General features: G+C 43.4%; 1 protein-coding gene across 3 annotated transcripts; it reads left to right on the top strand.

Annotated features, from left to right (window-relative positions):
* The first annotated feature begins 1,018 nt into the window (after positions 1-1,018).
* mlpha (melanophilin a) lies at positions 1,019-10,064 on the top strand. 3 transcript variants are annotated; one of them, XM_086111956.1, is made up of 16 exons: positions 1,019-1,074; positions 1,498-1,622; positions 2,291-2,512; positions 2,586-2,698; positions 3,102-3,146; positions 3,621-3,679; positions 3,752-3,841; positions 4,010-4,112; positions 4,200-4,390; positions 5,223-5,303; positions 5,886-6,107; positions 6,885-7,055; positions 7,519-7,680; positions 7,772-7,828; positions 7,900-7,945; positions 8,403-10,064. In XM_086111956.1, exons 2-16 carry the CDS (start codon positions 1,513-1,515, stop codon positions 8,444-8,446), a joined length of 1,716 nt encoding a protein of 571 aa, XP_085968082.1. In that variant the 5' UTR covers positions 1,019-1,074; positions 1,498-1,512; the 3' UTR covers positions 8,447-10,064. The 3 variants fall into 3 exon arrangements, with proteins under 3 accessions (XP_085968082.1, XP_085968089.1, XP_085968098.1); XM_086111972.1 differs by having other exon boundaries at positions 1,057-1,074; positions 1,722-2,512; XM_086111963.1 differs by lacking the exon at positions 6,885-7,055.
* The last annotated feature ends 534 nt before the right edge of the window (positions 10,065-10,598 follow it).

A 10,598-nucleotide genomic window follows, 5' to 3' on the forward strand; every position in this document is an offset into this window, starting at 1 on the left:
AATATGAATATATGAAGAAAAATAATTTTATAAGACATGAAACAAACAACTGTTGCGTTCCCACTTCATCTCTGAAAACTTCCAGTCAGCCGCTTTAGGCAACTTCCAGTGCCGCCGACGAAGCCAACTGGCGTCAATTTACGGTGTGCGGCGCCCTGAAGCCATTTACGATCATCTTTCAATCTGTTCTGTTGGCCTCGACGAACTCTGCCACGATTTAGTTGCCACTATGGACGATTGTCGAAACTGTTGACTTTGCCAAGTCGAAGTCTCGACTGAGCTTCGTCTGGGAGACTCCCTTTCGAAACTGAGAGACAATTTCAGCCTTCACAAGACAGCGAGATTTGCTTCGGTTTACCACACAAGTTTTCAAACCTTGTGCTCAGGACCGCACCGTGCCTCCGGAAGTACAACAATATACGAGTCAAACGTTGAAGTTTTGCTCAGCAACGGAGTGGAATCCCGCGTTGTAGGTTGCGGCGATCATTAGCTTCCCGCCGATCATTGTCACAAACATCTTTTCACCATTTTTTGGGGGAAAAATATTGGTCGTTTTAATGAAATTTACGTTGGAAAGGTGTTCCTTGAAAGCAAAATCGGCAGATGGAAAACGAATGACGGGAAATCGGGACTTTGAAATGTGAACGTTAAAGCGGTGAAAACGTAAACGTGGTTCGGCTTTCGCTAGCTTTCTAAAACAGCTAATAGCTAGCTAGCTAAGAGCTATCGAGCTAATGTGGCTCGAATTTTTATGCTACCAAAAGAAGGTGTACTCATATCTTTGCAAACACATTTACTCAACTGATGAATGATTTCGGCGGAGCTACCTAAAACTATGAGAACGATTTCAATGAAGTTGGCGTTCCGAGCGAAAGGCATTATACAATACAATACTGTTTTAGCCAGTACATCTCTTAACGGAGCCTATTGGATACCTGGATTTCTCAGTGTCCTCGCTCAGCAAACAAAGTATTTATTGTGAGCGCGATCCTGATGATGTCAGGAGGATGTGAACATGTGATAAGCTGACCTTCTCAGTTAAGCGCTGGATGATTCAGCAGCAGCTGCACCGAGGTGAGTTTCCTCTTCCCTTCCCTATTTTCTTGATCAAAATGCAAGAATGTCAACTTTAAACCAGAAAGAAACATTGCCTCTTTGGCACTTTGTTGGTCAAATTACTTTTGATCTCGTCAGCCCTTTAATTTGGAAGTTTTTTCATGTATTTTTCTGGTATTTTATTCAACCCATTTGGCGTTTTGGGGAGATTTCTATTTAGAACAATTAAAATGTGTTTCAAAGTTCTTTTTACATGATTCATTCGATCTTTTGTTATCGTCATCACCCGACCTAGAATTTCTCCAGCATATCAAGATTTCAGGGTTTTACCAAGGATTGTTTCAAAAACGATATAGTTGATGAAAAATGTATTGCTTCTGCAAAATAATGTTTGAGTTTAAAAAAAAAAGACTACAGTGGACTTGTTTCCTACCCTTTCAGAGAAGTGACCTCACCATGGAGCGTAAACTAGATTTGTCTCGCTTGACCGACGAAGAAGCGAAACACGTCTGGGAAGTGATTCAGCGTGACTTCAACCTACGGAAAAATGAGGAAGACCGACTAGGGTGGGTCGAATTATTGATACGGTTGGAAATATATACATACCTGTTTGTGAATCATGTACTTGTGAGAACGAAAGAGAAATCCTTTTTTTGTCATTGTAGAGTGCAGATGCAACCAAATTGGGTTGTATCACAAATGGAAAACCCCCCACAAAAACATGCCACTGCATCAATTTTGAGTTTTAACACGCCTGGTTGATGGTCTTCGACTGAAGTCATGCGACACGTTTTCATGCAAACAATCAAGGAATGTGAGCGTGAAAGCGGCAGTACATCATGACAGTCACACGGAGAGATGCCACAAAGACACTCTTGTCTCCACAGCAGACTCAAAATCCCATCAGACCCCAGGGCATGCAAACACACACATACGCACACACACACGAATTTGGAGGATCATTCAATTGTCTCGTCACATTTCCATAGAAGAGAAAGTAGGTGAACTCACATGGGCGAATGCTATTTCTGATGATATCATCGACAATTTCATAACCCCATTCACAATTTCTCTCATCACAAACTGAATTGGAGTTTCAAAGGCACAATCAGATTAGATTATCCCATGCCAAATTCGATTTTCATGATTGATACACTGCGTGTGTGTCAAACTTATTTTTGTCGCTGGCGACATCGCCAGCGACATTGGGAATTAATCATCTGCTGCTTCACAGCAAACTGAAGGACTCTATCCAGAAGGAGGACACCAAACGTGAGCTGCTGGGCGCGCAGAACAACTTGGCCGAGTCGCTGTGTATCCGCTGTCTGCAACCCTTTAAGTTCCTGGTGAACAGCAAGCGCCAGTGCCTGGATTGCCTCATGTTCACCTGCAAATCATGCAGCCGCTATAACAAGAAGGAGCACGGTTGGGTGTGCGACAACTGTCGCATGACCAGGTGAGCCCCGTGTGAGAGCATTTCCTGTCCAGCTCAGTTCGACCAGGCTCAAACGGCGTTTTCGCTCCTGCAGGGTTCTTAAGATCGGCACCGTGGGGTGGTACCATGACAACATCCGGAACCGTTTCAAGCGATTCGGCAGTGCCAAGGTGATGAGGTCACTGTACAAGAGACTGAATGGAGACGGTGAGCACGAAGCGGGGCAGTCTGAACGTTTTTTATTATTAGAAGATGCGGCAGTGCCTTGACTCACAAGTTCAATTTGTTCCGTGACAATGCTCAAAACATTTGGATCTCAAAACATGCCATTCATCCATTGCAGTCAACCATCAAAAAACTTTGTATTTTCTTTTATGGAAAATATTTTATCATGACAAAGAATATCGCAAATTAGTTATGGACATCCTTTTTGCTTATCTTCAATGGACATTGTGCTGACCCATCTGGTCCTTGGCCACCTCAGAGCAGTAAAATGCCAACATATGGATATACAGTAGATGGAGCAATCGTTCTTCTTCACAGAGGATAAAGAATGCATGACCACGACCACCATATGCTAACAGCTAATAAAGTACTTTTTATGTGACAGGTGGACGTGATGACGACACTCAGAGCATGCCGGATGTCCGCGGAAGTGAGTCCTTAAAATACTTACAGTTCCCTCTTTTCAGTATGAGCAGTATGTGAGTTAATATTAGTACATTAATAGAAGGGGCAACCAAATATTTATTTAACAGGCGGGACTGGTATGTTGAGTGACAGGGAAGTGACAGATTTTTGGGGGGGGGGTTTTGGTAACAAAATCATTTTTAACATCAAAATTTGATGTTAAAATGGTTTGCGACAAGTACAATTGTTTGACTTGAGAATGACTTTGTAACCTTTAACGAACCCCGACAAAAAAATAAATAAAATTGCTACGCTCGGAAACATTTGCATTCGCCGCTCAGTGAGATGCAACCTTTCATATGAAGACCGGGGGTGATCAGGTGTGCAAGCAGCAGATGTTTCCGCAATATTATTCTGGAAAAAAAAGGCAGCAAATTGGTTCCAAATATTTCATTCTGACGCAGCCTCAACTTTAAATGTCAATCATTTTGTGTTGCAGACCACTACAACCCAAATGACGATGATCAAGGAGAAATTGAGGCGCAACGATACAAATCGGTAAAACGAAACAGGAAAATATCCGCCCCCCCCCCAAAAAATGCTTTTTTTCTGACACAAATTGTCTTTTAGATGCGTAAAAATAAACGCCTGTTGTCAGTTCATCCATTCGACTTTGACTCAGAGGACTATTTCCCCCATTCACGCCGCTCATCCGTGCAGGTAACACACACAAATGTTCAGCACCCAGGACAAAGCCACACACACATCTCAAGAGCTATTTTAGTATTTTATTATAACATTTAGGAATCGCTTTTGCGACATCCGCAGTTAGATTTTGTCTTAACAATAAATCACACAAGAAATGCACGTTTCTGTGTCACGCGTCAGCAAATTCAGGAGGATCGAGCCTACAGGAATGACGTGGAATTCGACATGAACCAACAGCGAATGAATCGCCGAAGAAGTTTGGATCGTTTTGCAATGAGAAACGGTGAAAACAAACTCCCATCAGCACACTTGCGGAATGTAAGCGTGTACTTATTTTCAACTCATGATGGCGCGTTTCTTTCTGCTCCAGACGATTACGGTGAGAATCGGATGGTTCGGACTCGCTCTTTGTCCAAGATCAGCTCCATGGCTCGTCAGCAGTATATCGACACGTCTGATGAGGAGGAGTGTCAGCGTTTTCCACCCATGTACCAGCCACCCCACCACCGCCGCCGCAACAGCCGGGCCTCATCTCAGGAGAACCTTGGCCAAAACCCTCCAGTAAGACACTCACCATGCTGCTGCTCACTTGGGTTGGGCCTCAAATGAATTTGGAAAATTCAATTCAATTCCGGTTTCTCATGATTCTGGATTAAGATTGAAAAAAAAAAGTCTGGTCCAAACTAGCACAGTGTAGGGCATAAAATGCAGAGTTATTTTAGACCCAAGGTTGTTAATTCCGCAGATGTGACCAAACCATCATATTGTTAAAAAGCTTGGTTTGCGCCGTTGTGGGCACGGACACGGCCGATTCGCTTCACCACAACTCCTCTTATTCCCTTCAAATGTGGCGCAGTCACGTCTTGCATGGAGACATCTCTGTGCGGAGAAGGACGTGGCGATGCCATGCGCGACCTGAACATTTCCACTGCTCTTGGCCAGTGTGGCAACGGACAACGTGAGCGGTTACGCTCATCAAACACAGAATGAGCTGGTGATAACCCCTGGCGACTTAAATATGTTAGCGGGCGGCATGTCCTAACCTGAAGTTTGTGGTTTGTCATCGTCACCCGTTGTGACCATGTCACAAACAGCCACATCAAGACTTCCCGCCTGGACAGCATTTCTGCCGGCGCCATTTTTTGAAAATAAAGGCCAGAAGTATCATGACTTGATATTGGACAGACATTTTTGCCCGCTGAGTTGCCATTGAGATCAGTCTCTTGGTGTATTGATCGGGAAACCAGGCCTTGCGCTACAATAGTGTAAAAAAAAAAATGGGAGAAATATTTGATATTTCATTCAATATTTCATCTTACCTGTTTCCAAATCCTTGTGTTTAGCATGATGCAACCGGGTTGCGATGTTTTCTGCGTTTGTTTGGACTCCGCAGATTAACGAGTTGAACAAACGCATGTCTGCCATCGAGGGTCTGCTGAATCGTTTGGAGGAAAAGATGTCGCCTGCCGACAAGGTGACGCAGGAAATCTTTCTTCAAAATCGTTGCCCCTCCGTGCCAGTTACTTTGATGGACATCCTCTTCGTCTTCTACGCAATCTCCAGCTTTTTCAAGTCTTCCCTCACCAATTCTCCTCATTAGTCTTCCCCTCGCCTCTTTTTTTTCCGGCATCCTTCTGCCGACATATCCGCTGTCCCTCCACTGCCTCCAAATCCAATCAAGATTTTTCTTTCACTTTGGCTGATGCTTTTTACTCTCCTCCCCCTGTTATGTACTACCTGTAACTCTCTTCGTCAACTCTCATCCCCATTGCTCCAAATTTTAGATTCATAGCACTCCAAAGAACTGCTGCACTTTTGTCGCCCCACCTACTCCTTGCAACTGACTTGACCTCATCTGTCAATCTGTCTATCATCATTGCAAGCTCGAAGGGGCTCAGACCTGACCCTTGGTGCATCTCCAACACCTTGAAACTGCTCTCATCAGGTCTCGCGTACATCTTTGCCACTCCCTGTACTTCTCCATTAGTTTTTTGTTTTTTTTAAATGTTATTTTCATTTTAATCTGGGCGTGAAATTCATCAACGATGTTCGGCAGGCATCCGGGTCATCAGGACAGAACGAGGAAGAGAAGCTGATGAAGAAGTTGAGCGAGTTGGCCGGGAACCTCGGCAACAAGCGCATGTCATCGGACGACGAGGCGGACAAGAAGGCCTCTTTGGGAGGAAAAAGCATCGGTGGTGGCAGGGCAGCGGCCACCCTGGAGTCGATGAAGGACCTGAGCTCATCCAGCGACGACATGCCAAGTGAAGCACAGAAGGTAAGATGACGGTGCTGCTTCAGTAGCAGGGCGGGGCGGGATTTAAAATCGAGAGGAAGAGATTAAATCATTGAAATTTGGACAACATCAAGCTTTCTGTGTGTCAACTTATTTTCATTTCTGCTTTTGCTTGTCCCCATAACGGTATCCGAGTGCCTTTTTTAGCCCAACGCAGTATTTCCAGAGTCTGTCAAAGTACACCTTCTGTTTGCTTTTGACCTTGATGTTCATTACGTCAAGAAATGATTGTCCGTGATCAGTCAATAGAAATATACCGTACACATTGTCAAGAACTTAAATAGCTTTTGGATACTTGGATACCAGGCAGAACCAACCCCCAATATGTTTCATGGACTGATTGCAAATACATCCATTAAAAAACTATTTTTTTTGTTTTAAATGCAAATGTACAAAAACCAGAAATCCCTACTTTGAAATCAATTCATATTTCTGGGGCTTTTGTTGACGAGAGTTGAGACGGCAGATGTTGTGCTGAAGCAGTCCCTAAACCGGAAGGTGAAGCTCTCAATTTAAGGAACTTCTAAGCGTTGGTCATGGGATTTGTATCATGAGAAAGTGGCAACATGAGTTGAGGAGCTTCAACTGCTCGACCCAAAGCCGCTTTGAATTTCGACCTGACACTGAGGTGGTTGCAGTTTGCCGCAGGCATCCTGATCAGATCAAAAGGAGAGGAGGCTCAGTGGTGCGTTCAGGCTGGCAGCGCTGTGCAGGTTCGCTGCTGTCCCGCTAACATCTGTCCCTCTACATGACTTTCAGAGATCGACCGCCGCCGCCCTCTGTGACCTCACCACTGAGGCCCTGAGAACCATTAATGCCACAGAAAATGCGATGGTTGAGTTCGGCCTGTCAGAGCCGGTCGACAGAAGCCACATGTTAGGGACTGATGCTAAACAAGCCGATGAGGCGTTCAGGCAACTTGAGGAAAATGTAAGCCTCCAGCAAACCGTACGCCTTCTTGCCTCTACCCCTCCTTCTGAACCTCTCTTCTTTGTGAAGGTCCGGCTAAGTTTCTTTGTTTTTAGTCGTACGACGGCCCTCCGCCTGGGCACTCGTGTCCTCGATTCCGGCAATGCAATGATCCGTCCATTAAATGGGGAAAGACCCGCAAGAAAAAATACATGTGACGAGGAATTTAATCATAATAATACAACAAGCTGGGATACAACAAGCTCTCAATTATCAATTATTTTTTTGGGCTCATGTTGAGCGAGTTTTCTTGTGTGTGTGTGTGGTGTGTGTGTGTGTGTGTGTGTGTGTAAAATAGTGTTTGGTGCATGCTCATGTATTTGTTTAGTTATTTATTGTGTGCGTGACAGATTTTTCATTGTATGTGTGAGAGGCAAATGTGCAAGGCCTGCGCAGCACCTCACGCATCACGAGTGTGTCACAGGTGTACATCGCCGCCGGGCAGTCGCACGAACTGGAAACGAAGCTGCGCCGACTGGAAGAAAGTGCCAAAAATCGCTTCGGCGGCGCAACAGATTCGGAACTTTCCGAGCTGGAGGATGTGGTGGCGCTGACAGCCGCCAGGGTGCAGAGTGCCGAAAGCGAGGTAGGCGGGGCCACACACATCGTCCAATCACAGGCTGCACGAAATTGTATTGATCAAATCATGAAAATGGCACATTCTCTTTTCTCTTCAGGTATCCGATATCGAAAGTAAACTGGCAGCCCTGAGAGCCGCACGATCGAAGAAGAAGGTAATGAACCACTGCGATCATTGTTTTGATGCGTTGTCACGGAATATCATTCTTGTTTGGATTTGTTTTAGGTTTCCGGATCACAGAGGAAGAAGTCTAATCAAGAGCACCTTGCCAGTAAGGCTACTTTGTTCTTGAAATTCAATTCACGTTTACAGTGTGTCGCTGTCATCAGGCACGATCCTCCTTTGTCCAAAATCTGCATTTTTCAGGAGACCCCAAAAATGACACATTTGCATCGTCATTTTCAACACTAGATTGGTCAAAAGTTTGTCCAAATAACAACCACACGTGTGGACTGAACCAGTAATATACAGTAAATGTGTGAAGAAATGAAATTTCCCAAATTATGACATTGGAAGTTTCATCCCAGCGCCAGTGATAAACAGTGTATATCCATCCATCCATCCATTTTCCGATCCGCTTATCCTCACAAGGGTCGCGGGGGGTGCTGGAGCCTATCCCAGCCATCTCCGGGCAGTAGGCGGGGGACACCCTGAATCAGTTGCCAGCCAATCGCAGGGCACAGTGTATATCCTTTTCATGAAATAGATATATTTTTTTCTCTCCACAGAACCAGAGAGAAATGGCGCTGCTTTGAAATCCAACATCTCTTGAACCAGCAAGTTTCCTCTACTCAGTTAGGTCTTAAAGGTTTTAAATCTTATTTTTCCCCTACTTCTAGTCTTTTCGAGGAAATAATTGAAGTGATGGAATATGTAATCCTTCGCATAAACAGTATTTGCAAAATTTAGAATCTTTTGGGGTGATCAAATTTAAAATATTTTCCATAATCAAAGATCATTTGAAAACGTCAGCACTCGCAATTATTTTTTGAAATGCGGATGCACGCAGACTTGCAGTTTGACACCCACGGCTTTACCAATTTGCTGACTTTTTTTTTTTCTGTAATCTTTTTACGGGAAAATACCTCGTTTTTTTCCCCCAATGCCATTATCATGGCCATCCGATTGTTCTCTCGTCCATCCCAAAGTCTCTCAACTCCGCTTTCCTGTTTTCTCTCTCTATCGACTCACTCTGACCCGCTATCTGTTTCTAAATTTCAATTTTGGGGGACAACCCCAAACATTGGTGAGTCTGTGTGCATGTTATTAATATGATATATTTTTGTGTTAGTGCACACTGCACCCTTAGCATCCTATTGGTCTCACTTTCACAAAAAATGAAAAAGAATAAAATAAAATACAAAAAGCATGTCACCTTTAACCTACGGTGGCGCGTGACCTGGATCAGCGGAAGTTGTTAGCGGTCAGCCGTCTGCAAATGCAGCATGCGATCATGCGTTGCGCTATATCTTTAATTGTTATTGTTATTCTCATTCAGAGTTTGTTTCATGTACAATTCACCGAGGTCACGGGCAAAGAATGGGAATCTGGAGTGCTGGGAGAAGCATTTTAAAACGGTACGCGTGAGCTACGATCGTTAACACGCTGCAAAAGTGCGTCCCATGCCTCCCTGTCAGGTCTCTACTAAGGTAGGCAGTGATTTGCTTGTCACAAACTCATGTGTCAACTTTATTTTTCTGTTTCGTTCATCTTAAGGGCCGTTATGGCTGTTGCTCATCAGGGCATGCGTGTGTTAGCGCCTGCGTATGCGTGTGTGTGGTAACAAGCGGGTCGATCGCGGGAGGTTGGTTGATCGAAAAGTAGATCTTTGGTCAAAAAAGGTTGGTCACCCCTGATGTACAAGGTGTGTGGTTCTTGACGTGCTCAATGTGTCAACTGCCTGCAGATAACTTCAGTTGTAAATTGGGGCTATTAAAATAAAATTGACTGAAAGTGTTGCACATTGATGCTGATGTTATTATTATTATTATTATAGTTTTCAACTGTGTTTAATCATTGTTGATCATTACGGCGAATGTGATTAAAGCCGAGCACTTTTTGGTTAAAAAAAAGAAAAATGTTAACATAAATGGTGGAAAAACACATCCAGACGGAAAAATCACAATACTCACACACACACACACACACACACACACACACACACACACACACACACACACATATCTATTGCTTATCTTCTGTGAAAACACAACTTATGCAATTATTGGGTCATTGCAAGTAGTGGGAATCTGTTTGTTCATTTGACTGTACAGTATTATACTGTCCCTTGTGGCCAAGGTCGGCACCCATGATACACAAACTGTGTAATTATTTATACTGTATTCTGTTTATTTGTTATTTCTGTGTTCTTATAAAGCATAATTTTAGAGTGCTATTTTCCTTATTTCAAAAAACATTGCAAAATGTCCATGGGGGGGAGGGTGAGACTGGGACAGATTAATTGAAGTTCCATTCATTGAATGGAGAAAGATGATTTGAGATATTACATCACTCAAACAGTTTTGATAACTTGGCACAATGGGAAAAAAGTGCTTCCTTAACCACCTCAGTCCTCCAGAATTCTCAGGCAAACACAGACTCAACGCGTTTTACAAATGTCATCAATCAAAAATTCATGTAAAGGTTTCGAGATGAATTGTTGGTGCTGATTATGAATCTCTTGCACATAAGGTTTCAATAATAATAATAATCGAGCACTATACAGGTATTAATAATTGTAAAATAAGGGTTAGGTTCAGTAACAGGTGGATTTTTTTCTGATACGTCACACAGCTATAAATTACAACAATGGTAAAATCCGTGTTGCACAGGTTTTTATAGGTCAAACTTAAAAACAAATTATGAAAATATTTTTTAAAAACCCGACGTGCTCGAAAAATAGTTAAGACATTTTTTTAAAAATT

This window comes from Hippocampus guttulatus, chromosome 1, assembly GCF_054856545.1.
Source record: "Hippocampus guttulatus isolate MCC_2025c chromosome 1, RoL_Hgut_1.0, whole genome shotgun sequence".
Classification (NCBI taxonomy): Eukaryota; Metazoa; Chordata; class Actinopteri; order Syngnathiformes; family Syngnathidae; genus Hippocampus; species Hippocampus guttulatus.